Genomic DNA, 13,654 nt, shown 5'->3' with positions numbered 1-13,654 from the left:
TCTCCTTTCCACATATCTGATGTCTGTTTTACTGAGTGACATTTTCCACAGCTAGCTGGTTCAAATATGTATGAATTAACTCACAACGCAAGTTAATTCACTGCTTCCTAGAGGCCTTTATGCCTGGCAGGCAGTACTTGGCAGGAAGATCCAATTCTTTCTAATTCTGCTCCAAGTGATGGATTCTACTTAAAAAATAATGATACCTTTAAGCAATACAACACTATATCTTGTTAGGTAGCTGCAAGTTGCTATGGACTCTGGACTCAGAAGGAATTCATATTTTTTCTGCATGTGTTTAAATAACCCATATCTAAAGTGTTTCAGACTGTGGAGAGGAACTGAACCTGCAGACAATTTACCCTTAAAGGTCCAGGCTGGAAACTGCAGCAGTTCAAAAGTGTTCAGCACTTGATTAGCTTACCCAGGCATTAGGATACTCTCTGAACTTAAACAGAAACACCACACCAAGCAGGGAGATAAGTTTTTTCCCATATTCTGATGTGCTTCATAGAAATGAAGTGATGACTATCTGAAAACATTTCCATTAGAAAAGTTATCCAAAACCAACCTCTGTTATCTCATATCTACAAGTGGTTCATCTGTCCTCTGCTCCCTAGATTAAAAAAGGCTACAGACAGTGAATAAATCCCAAAGTGGCATAAATGAGACATGGACTCAATGAGGACAATTGGCCAACAAGAACAACCAGGAAATGAAGGAAGGTTGGTGTTGATAGAAACAGGAGTGGGGCTGGTAAGGCAAAGGCACTTTGGCAGCATGGCCTGGTACCAAGGAGAGGTTGGCACAGCCACAGGGAGCTGTGGAAAAGGCTGGTTTGGCAGCCCTAAGCAGGATGCTGGCAGAAAGGCAGCCTGTTCCAGGGAAGCAGACTAAACAGAAGGAAAGAAGAAAAGAGGGCAGAAGTGCAGTTAGGTCTGGGTGTTGGCCAGCATCAAAGAAATCTTCCATCTGAGCTGGCTAGACTTGGCCCAGAATTCACAATCTCAGGACTTTTGATATTTCTGCCTCTAGGTTTCTATTCCAGGTAATGGAACATGATCTGAAGCTCTGGCTGCATAATCTTTGTGAAATCCTCTTATGAACGATCATGTGCATTACAGAATGACCTTCTATTACCAGACATATCTAAAATGCTTACAAAAATCTCTACACAATGTCAGTGCTATGATGGCTATTTCCAAATCATTGGTTCAACACAAGGAATGAACAGTAAGCAAAGCACTAAATCCCATCTCTCCCATTCACATTGGTGCCTCACACTTTTCAAATATGAACCTTAAACACAAGTTCACTGATGACTTTCTAATTTCAGCTTTATACTGATTCCTGACAACATCTAAGAATGGAAAGCTAAAAATGAGACCTACCACATCCTTGTGAATTAGGGCCTGCTTTCCCAGGAGATGAAATTCTTCTAAACCCAATTCTACATCCGAGCTGCACACGGGGAGACAGATCAAACTCTTCATCCCGGGGAAAATCAATGACAGAATCTGCTAGGAACTGCTTGGAATCCAAATACAGCAGAAAAACACCATCCTTAATCTCTTTTATAAATGCTCCAATTAGACTTTCCCCAACAATTGCATTTTCTAAAGAAGAAGAAAAAAATACAACAAAACAGCATGGAAGACATTTCTGTAGTACAGGAATGGATAACCACACAGAAACTGATGGGTTGAAGTTAAAAACAGAGGCAGATGCAGGAATACAAGCATGTTATCAAACACTAGACCCTAATTAATCTGTACAGCATCTATAAAATTACAGTCTTACTTTACTCTGTTTAAATACACCCAAAACCACTTCAAACAGAAGGCCCCAAAGCTTCCTTAATAGGTAATGGAAGTCGGAACTTAATGGGACATGATGGTGCCATGACCATACAAAGAGAGCAGGTTCTGCTCTGTTTCTTCTGAAATTGTAAAATCATTCCCTCAAAAAGCTATTTTTGTACTACAGGGAATTTTTAGTGTGGAGAGGGTCAAAAAGATAATTCTCTCAAAGAGGAACACTTCCAAAATAAAAGTTTAATATAAAACTAAACACACATACTTTGATTCACTTTCTGCAAACTGCTTGAATATTCCCAGGGGCAATGGAACATTAGATAAGATATAATTTGGATTAGATATAATTTAGACTAGATAAAAGGAAGAAGTTTTTTTACAGTGATGGTGGTGAAACACTTGACCAAGTTGCCCAGAGAGGCAGTGGATACCCCACCCCTAGAAATGTTCAAGGTCAGATTGGAAGGGACTCTGAGGAACCTGACTGAGTTGATGTTGTCCCTGCCCATGGCAGAGGTGTTGGACTAGATGACCTTTAAAGGTTCCTTCCAAGCCAAACCATTCTATTATTCTGTGTTTTGTGTTTCCCTTAGAATATGGAACTGGATGGATGTAAACAATATCAAACTGTAGAGCCAGGAGTTACAGGAACACTGCAGCTGCCATCTGTGTCCTAAAGGATTTTGAATTCAGTTCTGGTCAAGCAAAATTGCTGTAGGACACATACCTCCAAGCCCCAAAGCAAGAAGGAAGAATACAGGCAGACAGAGCTATTTCTTTTTAGTGCTTTTCAAAGCAGTAAAACTGGAGAAAAGGTCACACCAAGGTTGGGAGAGACCTTCAAGATAATTTAGTCCAACCACCAACCCAGCAGCATCATAATCACCCCTAAATGACATCCTCAAGTGACACATCCAGATGCCCCTTGAACACTGGCAGAGATGGTGACTCCACCACTTGTCTGGCCAGCTTATTCTAATGCCTGACCATTCTCTCAATTAAAAAATTTCTAATATCTAATCTGAACCTCCCCTGGGACTACCTGAGCCCATTTCCTCTTGTTCTGTCACTTGAGACCTGGGGGAAGAGTATCACTCCCACCTCCTTTCAGGCAGCTGTAGAGAGCAATAAGATCTCCCCTTTTCTCCTGGCTAAACAGCCCCAGCTCCCCCAACTGCTCCACATCAGACTTGAGCTTCAGACTCTTCTCCAGCTCCTTTGCCCTCCTCTGGACATGCTCTAGAACCTCAACGTCCTTTTTTGAAGTGAAGGGTCCAAAAATGAACACAGGATTTGAGGTGTGGCCTCACCAGTGCTGGGGGTCATCACTGCCCTGGTCCTGCTGGCCACATTATTCTTGATACATCCTTGATATGCCCACAGAGAGCATTTGAACTTGAGATATATTTTTAATATATTTTATATTGAAGGAATATACTGACTGCTTTGAAAGAACTTCCTTACACCACCCCTAACTCTTGCGGAAACCACAGCAAACATCTGCCAGTCTGTGGTCTCTGTATAATTGCTCTAGGGTGTCAGAAGTAAGGATCATTCTTTAGTGTCAAAGGTAATGCAACTAATAGAAATAGAGGGAAAAGGGGGGGAAAAAAGAAAAAAAATAATTTGGAAGAAATTAGTTGAGTTTTTGACAATGTGGGAATTGTGTTTTTCTGAGTACAATGAATATAAACACTTTTCCACCACTGAGGACTTGTCCAATGGAAATTAACATCTGGGACAGTTCAGCTCATGCCTGATAAAGTAATTTGCAATCCTAGTTATGGCAGCTGCAGTCCTATCTGAAAGAAACATTCAATTATAGCTTCTTTCCACTATGTGGTCACAGCCTGAGAGGGGAAATATATGAACACCGAAAGCTCAAAAACACATCACCACTGTTATAAAGACAGGGAAGCAAACTGATTAAAAGCAAATCAGGTTTAATCCACAGAGCAAACAGAGAAAGAAAATTTACCAATATCATGTAAGTCAGGGAGAGAAGCTGTGGGGATGTTTTCCAGCTGAGTCCTCCACGTGATGTTCACTCCCAGGCGATCCACGCTCAGGCACTCAACATAGACAGTGGAATCATCACACATGGAAACTGAGGCAGTTGTTCCAAATGCATTTACCTTGAATTCAGAATTAAGTGAAATCACAGTTAGACAGCCTGAGAACTTTCTTATTCCTGCCTGGCCCTATTCATTTGCACTGTACTATACTTGAAGTAACACTGTCAAAAGGGGCTGTAAAAACAGAAGCGAGAAAATATAATTTTAGCAAGCCATACACTCACTGTAAGAATAGTCAAAATATTCTCTTCCATTGAAACAATTTTTTAACAAATATTGGGCTGGCATGATATGACTTTTATGGCTGGAACTAAACTGATCTGATGATGTGGTGTGAGACTAAACCTATTTTTCCACTCGCCCATATGAGAGTGCTGACAATCCTGACAGATTTCATGGCCTATTCCATTCTTACACATTTCTCAAACAGGCAAAGGTCTATGTTGTGTTTATTTAGTTATTATTATTTTTAATGCAACACAAAACCCAACTAAAGAAAACAAAACCAAACCAAACAAACAAAATCCACCAACAGAAATTTAAATTACCTGGAGGTGACATAAACCACGAGCCTTCAATTCATCTAAAATAAATATCTGGAATGCCTGGAGTAATCCAGAGTAGTCAGAACTACATGTTTTCTCAGGAGGCAGGCGTAGTTGAAAGTGTGTTTGAGCTTGGACCGTCTGAAATAATTGGAGCTCTAAAAATGAAGCAGAGAGGGCATTTAGTAACCTCACTAATGGGGAACCTGACCTTCAGAGTTACTTTGAGAAAAAACAACATTGATTTGATATTCTCATGTTGCATCAAAAACATCTCCCCATTTTTAGATGAAAGCAGTAGAGCTGTCAATTGTAAATAACAAGCAGCAAGACACAAGCTTGATAAATATAAATGTTGTGCATTAGAGAAAAAAACAAGTGATACACTTAGATAATAATGAAGAGCTATTTTACACTCGAACACTAGCTCACAGAAGGATAAGGACAATCTGGATCATTACTGATAATTTTTCTTAAGCCTTAGCAAACAGGAAGTTCCAGAGAACTACATGAAAGCTGACAGTATGCCAATACTTCAAAAAGAATCAGAAAGACAAGAATAATTGACCTGTCGATTTTCACTTCTCTTACATGCAATCATGAAAATACTTCAATTAAGAAAGGAATTAAACGATTAAAGCAATTAATACTAATGTAAATGGGCTTTTGGAAACACAGCTTGTCAAACTAATTGGGAGGAAGTTTTAGGAGAGAATAAATTTGCAGAATAATGGCATTGCTTTGGATGTCTACAAGTGCTTTCTGAATTTTTTATAGCAAACCCAAGTGATGCTAATCACACAAATTGATGACAAACCTGTGAGCTCATCAGTCAGAAAGCCAAAATCTATTTAATCAGTTTTTAACAAGTAAAAAATGTAAATTTTTTGTCTCCCCTGGAGTAACACTGATCCCAGGCCCCGTGGAGGGTTTATCTCAGGTTCAGCATAACAGTCATGCTGTCATTCCACCTCCAAGTGGAGCTGGCTCTTACCCCACCAGGCTTGACTAGCAGCAGAGCTCTCCCTCGTTCAGCTCCTCTGCAGGCCCTCCCTGAATCACATACAGGTGTCACTGCTAGAGCACAATTATTCATCCCTCACCCCAAAAACGAGCATGAGAAAGCCTGGAGAGCTTCCAAGGAGAACGGCAGATAGACACAAACCCCTGCTTCTTCCTGAAAGGCACAAAGCCCTCTCTCTGCTTAGTGTCTCAGAGAGTATTTAAAGAGCTGATTTAACCACAGTCTCTAGATGTCTACATAGAGAACAGGAAACATGACATTTGAGAGTGAGGGTAATTATCCATTGGAACAAATTACTAAGTGTTTTGGTGAATTCTCCATTATTGGGAAGTTTGTTCAATCACCTTCTCATGTGTCGGGAATTTTTTCTTTCTCCTTAAACCATGCTCTATTCCAAACACAGATTACTGGGGGAAGTCCTTGGCTTACAGTAAACTTTATAGCAGATTGCCACACACTCCCCTCTGTTCCTACAAAGTTATCCCACTGCCATCAGGCAAACATTTCATAACATGTTAGAGAAACCTCACAAATACCATCACAAACAGACAAAAGTTTCAGTCTGAATTAAAAGTTTTGCATTTCGAAGAGTTTAACCCATTCTGATGATTAATGGGTGTAACCTCTTCTGGAAGTGAAAAGTAGCGGCAAATTTGGCAGGAACACCTGCATTTCTCAAAGTTCAGCACTGCTACAAATTGTCATTTTGATCAAAATGTATGTCTTTTTAAAATAATTGAAAAGGCCAACATTAATATCAAATTATTCTGAATGGACATCCAATTCTTCCAAGATGTAAAGTGCTATTTTTTTCTTGAAAGCAAAATGTTTTGAAAAATACCAGAAGTCAGCCAAAAAATACAACAATAATCCTTAAGAATAGACTGCTGCAAAATAGATGCAGAAGTAACAGTGACTTGACTATGCAAATAAACAGTCAAGCTCTGCCAAATTCAAACATCTGGCACTCATCTGTTCTTCCAGGGCTAAGTAGTTCCATCAGAATCACTTATGGTGCCAGAATCTTTTAACTAACAAGAAAAATCTGCATATAGATTGAATAGCTATTTATAGCTCTATTATTACAGGCAATAGGGACAGTTTCTGGCACAGGGGCCAGCCAAGAGCCAGAGGTGAAGATGGCAGAAGACAGAACACATCTTCTGCACCTCAGCTTAGCCACTCCCCTATAACTTATGATTGTTATTCACACAGTAGTTGTGTGATAAAAGCTGATTTTTGCACTGTTTACACTGCTCTGAGCCCTCCAAGGCCCTGGCAGATGAGATGAGATGAGATGAGATGAGATGAGATGAGATGAGATGAGATGAGATGAGATGAGATGAGATGAGATGAGATGAGATGAGATGAGATGAGATGAGATGAGATGAGATGACAGCAGATCAGATCAGATCAGACATACTCTGGCAGGCCTGCAGCAGAGGGGCAGCCGAGACCCAGCGCCGCTGCTGCGCGTCGCACTGGGATGAGGTGCTGGGGGTGGCACTGTAGAAGCCCTGGCGACACACGAGCTGGCACTGCTGGATGCTTGGAGCTTGTCCAGGGATGTTTTCACAAAGTACAGCCCCATTGGCAACTGCTGAGGCACCAAATGGCAGAGCACACTGCGGACCTGCAGGCACGGGAGAAAGGGGAAATGTGTTAGAGGCTACGATGACTTCTAGGACAAAGTCCATAAACCTCTCACATCCACAGATTCAAACCTACACAGCACCCTGTGCCCTTCCCACTCATCAGCTTTGACCTGGTTGGAGGGCAGCTTGGTTCAGTTTACTGAAGCTGATGGAAAGACACATATTGACTGTGATGGGTAATGCATCAGGCCCAGAAATGGACGTGTGTGGTTTCTAGGAACAGATACATTTTGAACAGTCATGAATACATTTCAGCAGGAAATGAGAAGGAGATTTCTAACCAACAGCAGAACAAAACTTTATAGAAGATATCTAGTGGAAACAGGCAGGGCCAAACAAACCTCAGTTCCTCTGAAGTTTGAAAGGTTTGAGATCAGGAACTCATGACTGTGGTGTCTTCAGCACCACCAAGATGTTTGTAGCAACCAGCAGGGCAAAATATACATTATATATATATATATAAAACCAGTAGTGTACAGCTCTAGAGTTGGAGCACAATTTTCCCTATCAACTCACTCAGTATGAGTGCAGTCACAAACCCTGCTAGCCCACTGTAACAGACTAATTACAGTGATAATTAATTTTTACTAATCAGTACAGGCCAACTACTTCATTCAATATTAGCCAAATACCAACTTAATTACTAAATACATACAGTAATAGTTAAACACTTATTAGTTCCAAAGCTGCAAAACATAAGAAGAAAAAACCAACTTCCTCATTTATAAATAAATACAAAGAAAAAGATATTATCATATCATACAATTCACTTGCTTGGTGTGAATAGATCATTTTCCAAATTGAAATTGCTCAGATCAGACCTAAATTTCCTGATTGGTGAAGGGAGGCAAACACTGATGATGGTTCAGGTCTGAGCACCCTCCCTCTCCCCCTCTGATGGAGATGAATTCCATAACTAAGCAGCCACTTCATTTAAAGTATTGAAAACCTTGTATTAAACTTTCAGTTAAAGTATTAAAATATTGCAGGATGAATCTGGGATATAGTGTGTGCAGTACATCTTTGTTTTCCAACCCTGAGCATGTCAATGGCAACAAAAAAAAGCTTTCATATCTGCCTCTCTGAATTGCCAAATGCATATTTTTATCCAAGTCTCCTTTATAGCAACTTTTTTGCAATAACTCTGTAAATGGGGCCACTGCATTCCTTCTCTTCACTCATTGACTCTGTAGCCAGACTCTCTCGGTAAAGGTGGAAACCTGGAATCCTTGCTTAACAAACTTCAAATAAATCTCCCAAGGTTTTAGGACCAGAAGGCATCTCTGTAAAAGAGATAGTAATACTCATCCTGGCTGTTAAATCACAATAATATAATCTTTATACAGAGTATGTAAAAATCAGTCTGCAGTTTCTTAATTGCTCTAACACATTTCTATATCCAGCAAGTTGTATCCAGTCTCAGCTGAATGGGGCTACAATCTCTTACTGCCTGTTCCATTGAGATTTGTTGTGTGAACCAGGGAAATACCCAGGCCCCAAAACAGAAGTGATCAATGGTTTCCTGGTGTGGTTCAGAGGTTTCAATTCACCATCAGTAACTTGCTCATTTATCCCTCTAGAGAAAACACTTCATCTACTATTTACTAAGCCTGTACCATTTTGTCATTGTCCATTGTCCTGTTTCTTGGTCCTGCAGGAGTGAATCAGAATCCAGCTGAATACTGACACTTCTTTCATAGGTATTTCCAAAGATTTTCACAAGGAAATTAACAACTCCAAGGACCTTCTCTGGAAACCTCTCTCCTCTGTCTCTACTCAGAATTATGGGAAGTGGGCATGAGGATGGGAGATGCATGAGGACTGCTGGGGTACTTGGCATCACCTCTCCAGTGCATGTCAGCTAGAAGAAGCTGGATTCTACCTCTGATGGAAGTGATTAAACTAATGAAAACCTCCTGGCATGTACTGGGCACTCTGAGTTATTACTTTCTGTTTACAGCTGTCTGTTCTGATGCTGGAGGAGAAATTTATCATATTTTCCCACCACAACAGTTTATTTTGCTGAGAGGCAAGATCTCCAGAGTAGCAGGATAGTACTCCTTTTCCCTGAACAATTATTAGTAATTCCCAGGACTAGAGGCATAAGGCTGGGTAGACTTAGAGAAAACTAACTTTTGATTGTTTTTTTTTTAAACAATAACTAAGTTGTGTATCATGAAAAGTTCCATCGCTCTTTCAAAATCCAGGGAAACCATTATTTCAGTCTTTATGCAGAAAAAAACAAATAGCTATCAGTAAAACCAGGCATCCCCTATATTTTCAAAGCAGTTCTCCTTCTCAGCTCAGTATTTTAAAAAGGCCATTAATCACAATTAGTCATTATTTTCTCTAGGAGAAGTACAGGATGGCAGCAGCACTGTACTTGTGGTCAGCTCTGCTTCTCTGAAGAGCTAAAAACCTGCCTTGGATGGCTATGTTCAGGTGACTACACCACCCTACTTTGGAGCTCATTTCCTCAGAGCTCAGTTGGCATCTTCACACAACACCATAAGCATGGGGCAGAAACAGCCATGGGTTTTCCTTCTGGCTTCTCATAAAATCCCATCCTTAGAACTCTCTATTGATAAAAGAGAGCGCAAAGAAAATTATTTCCAAGTTGGCTGAGCAGTTCCCTAGTTGATAAAAACCTTGCAGGCAATTGGGTTGACACATTCAGTATTTTCCAATAGAATTGTAGAATCATTAAGTTTGGAAACAATCTGTAGGATCATTGAGTCCAGCCATTAACCCAGCACGGTCAGCTCCACCACTAAACCATGTCCTCAAGTGTCACATCTTCTGTTTGGTCAGTGAGCACAAGCCTGTGTTGATCTTTACCCAGCAGAATCACAAAAGGAAACTGAAGCAAATTATGTGGTCTTCTTTCCCTATTTTTTTTCAACCCTTCTCCCCCAAAACCAAGAAAAAACTGCAAACAGCAGTGCCCTGCAGACAACTGTTGAAGGTTTTCTTCTTAGATCTCTACTTCCCGTTAATCATTACATTTTGGAACATAGCCTTGCAGAAATTTTAATTAATTTTGCTTCACTTCAGTGATGGGAAAATGCATAAAGGACATTGCAAATTAAATTTATCTAAATGTCTTCCATTTGGATGTCTCACTGGAAGCCATGAGTGAATTCCAGTGCTTCACAACCCTGGTCATTCAGGAAATACTCTGTGAATATGCAATGTTTTGGCACATCTTTTACACAATTTTGGTCACAAGCCAAGAGTCAGAATGGCAGAAGCATACATTTTTTAAATTTTATTTTAGTCAGCTGAATGGGTTTTAATCCCAGAGCCAGCTCACACTGGAGCAGGTTCAAGTTTGCAGCAAGCTTTTCAGATTGGCCTTATAGCTGGGTTTCATACTTCAAATGGTTTGATTCAACCAATTTTATGAATCACGAAAAGTCAAGGATCTATTCCATTCTCCTTTTTCCCTCACAAAGCACCTAAAGAAAACCAGACAGCATGCCCTGGCAGGTCTGAAATCTGCTATAAAACAAAGATAAGCATGTTGCTTGAGAAAAAAATTGCTAAAGGTCTGAAGAAATAAGATTAAATTCAGCTAGGGAGTGGAAAAATTTAGGATCTGGGTTAATTTCAGGCCTGGATTTGCTCACAAGATGCTTGAAGCAAGAACTCACTTGCACATTCCGGTCTTGTCCCGTTCACTCGTGTCCCTGGCACCTCTTCTCCATTGCCAAAGACACACCAGCAGCTCTCCTGCTCCTGGCTGCACTGCACAGGGGAGAAACTCCCCCTGTCCCCTTCACACTGGGGGATGTCTCCTCTGGCAGCTTCCCGGGAAACCACTTTGGACTTCAGCAGGTTACAGAAACTGGGACCTTCAAAGAGAGAGATTCTTTGCAAGATACACAATAGAAGACAACAAATTGACCTAAAGACTTGACCAGCAGTGCTTCCAGCCTGTTTTGTCAGTAGGAAGAAAGACGAGTGACCTCGAAAACAAGTAATTTGTTTGAGTCTAGAAATGGGGAATTTACTTCTACTAGAAAAAAACCTACATTTTCTTCTAAAGATTGAAGTGCAAGTGGTACTGTTTTAGAAAAATAGTTGCAAAAATGATGTAATTTATTTTTCATTTATATATTTTTTTTTCCAAATGTGATGGTACATCATTTAGTGCTCCTACTAAGGAGACAAAAAAAAATCAAGTTAGAAAAGTTTAGCTTTTTGCAAAAATTTTTGATCAAGGTAATTTTAAATGTAATGATATGATCATTTGCATTTTTAAATAGTTAAAATTGTGGTAAGAAATCAAAGATTAAAAAATGCATAGGAGTTCATTCATAAGTTTGTCTAGACTGTTTTATTTCTGGCGTTATGAAAGTAAAGGGTAACAATTCTCAGATACTGTTTCAATGTTGCTGTGCTTTGTATGTATCCTGTCACTGAGGAATTTAACTATGAGCCTCCCATGTTTCACAGGCAGCATTCTGAAAAGGAAAGTGCCTATGCTGCAAAGCATGAGGGATCACAGGCAGGGGGCAAAACATTACTCACACTCAGGATTGCCATCCAAGTCTTTGCTGCCACGCTGGAATATTTCTCCTGACACAGGATCCACACACCAAATATCTGTGTCTGATCTCTGCAGCACAGTGTATTCTCCTGTCTACAAAGAATCAAGGAGCTGTCATTGCAGAGCAATGTGTTTTAATACAGACACACTGAAATCCATACTCCAAAGATTGGTTAAAATGCTTTATTATATTTACACTTTTCCATTATTAAAACATTTTGAAAAGAAACACAAAATACAGTCTAACTAATTTAACAGATAGTCCCTGAGAGAATCAAGAATCATTTAGGTTGGAAAAGACCTCTAAGATCACTGAGTCCAACCATTAAGCAGGATGTAGACTAGAAGTCCATTGAGATAAAGTTCTGATAAAATCCTAGCTTGAAGTGTTTTCAAAAGATGTGTAGATGTGGTGCTTCAAGATATGATTCAGTGATGGACTCAGCAATACTGGGGTAGCAGTTGGACTTGATCTTTGCAGTCTTTTCCAGCCTAAATGATTACCTGATTCTATATGATAATGACTATTACATAACATGGCTATTCCTTGCCTGTCTCTCCCTTGCTCACTGCCACATTTTGAGAGCATCACAGACCCTGGATCTTTGGGACATCTGCACTCAGCTCCCCCCTCACACTGTCATTCTCTCACAGCTCAGGAAGAAAGAGCCCCCAAATGTTAGTCAATTAAGATGTGCCTTTAAAGCACAGCTCTACAAGAGCACCAGGCAGAGCCAGCCTGTGGGAGGGAAGCGTGGGCAGGCACAGAGCTTCCAATCCCCAGTCTCTGTCTCAAAACTATTTAAATTCTGCCTTCTGCAGGGCAACACCAGCTTTTAGTTTTGTCTTTTCTTTCAGGTTAATGGAAATGCACAAGGGGTGATTAAGGAGCATGGACAGAAAGTGTGTGTGCATGGTAAGCAAAACTGCTTCCTCCCTCAGTCATGTCAAATCACCTCAAGGCAGCTGGGGATGAACAGATCAGCTGTAGAAGTGTCCAGCTTTGCACTGCTCTGTCTCCAGCTGGAAATGAGGGCATTGGCTCGAGATCGCTGACATGAAGTCTGGCCTGTCAGAGAAAAAACATTTTTAAAATAAAATCAAGTTTCAGGCTCAAGCAAGAGAAAGAGTTACATCACCAGCTCCCTCACACATCTGCATTAGGCACTGCTGCAGTCTCAGGCAGGGACACCAACAGTAGAGGGTCCACTCTCAAATCATGCAAGCCAAGATCACACACAATGAAATTAAATGAATTAGTAAAATAAAAATATAATTATTTTTACTTTTCTTGGAATGGTTAGAAGCAAGCTTTACTTTATGCGTATCATATTAGAATTTCCAATAAATATTAAAATTTGCAAGAACAAGTAAAGATAAATATTTAGGAAGAAAACCCAACTGACATTTGGGAAGTTCTGCTGAGCGTGAGACCAAGGAATCCATGACATAACGGCCTCTCTCATCCACACACCAGCAATGACCTGGCCAGGGAAGAAAAGCAGCTTTATTTTAGATGTGGTACTGCTGTGTGCTTTGTTGCATACTAGGAAGATTTTCACCCTCAGCAGCTCTATAGAAAGGGACCAGTAAATCCAAGTCACAGCTATTCAGGGGTAAGTAGACCACACCTGAAAGCAGTGGTACAAATGGAAATGTAGCAGCTCTGGTGACACTCCCCCACTGCAGCCCTATCACCTCCTCCCAGAAATTTGGCATCGTCCACAAACTTGCTGAGGGTGTGCTCCATCTCATCATCCTGGTCATGAGAGAAGGCATTAAGCAATACCAGCCCCTGGACCAACTCCCAAGGAACACAAGTAGCAGCAATATCTACTGAATATCTACTGATTTTTGAGCCCCAGCCAGCGACCACTTGAGTCCAGCCAATTTACACACATCTTGCAGACCACATCACCTTCCTCCACTCTGACTACTCCTGGTTTTCTATCTTTTAATTAGAATTTTTAGGTTTTTGTTTTGTTTGGG

General features: G+C 40.5%; 1 protein-coding gene across 1 annotated transcript in view; it reads right to left on the bottom strand.

Annotated features, from left to right (window-relative positions):
- The window catches only part of TG (thyroglobulin), a 146,380-nt gene that overhangs the window by 112,183 nt on the left and 20,543 nt on the right, over positions 1–13,654 (bottom strand). Inside the window, exons 13-20 of the mRNA XM_050971044.1 lie at positions 13,072–13,149; positions 12,622–12,734; positions 11,647–11,758; positions 10,767–10,967; positions 6,882–7,091; positions 4,438–4,592; positions 3,793–3,949; positions 1,392–1,616 (exon numbers count right to left, since the gene is read on the bottom strand). Of these exons, the coding sequence (XP_050827001.1) occupies positions 1,392–1,616; positions 3,793–3,949; positions 4,438–4,592; positions 6,882–7,091; positions 10,767–10,967; positions 11,647–11,758; positions 12,622–12,734; positions 13,072–13,149 (1,251 nt within the window). The remainder of the gene's footprint in view (positions 1–1,391; positions 1,617–3,792; positions 3,950–4,437; positions 4,593–6,881; positions 7,092–10,766; positions 10,968–11,646; positions 11,759–12,621; positions 12,735–13,071; positions 13,150–13,654) is intronic.

Source organism: Serinus canaria, chromosome 2 (genome assembly GCF_022539315.1).
Source record: "Serinus canaria isolate serCan28SL12 chromosome 2, serCan2020, whole genome shotgun sequence".
NCBI classification, from domain to species: Eukaryota; Metazoa; Chordata; class Aves; order Passeriformes; family Fringillidae; genus Serinus; species Serinus canaria.
This window is presented reverse-complemented; position numbering and strand designations above follow the sequence as displayed.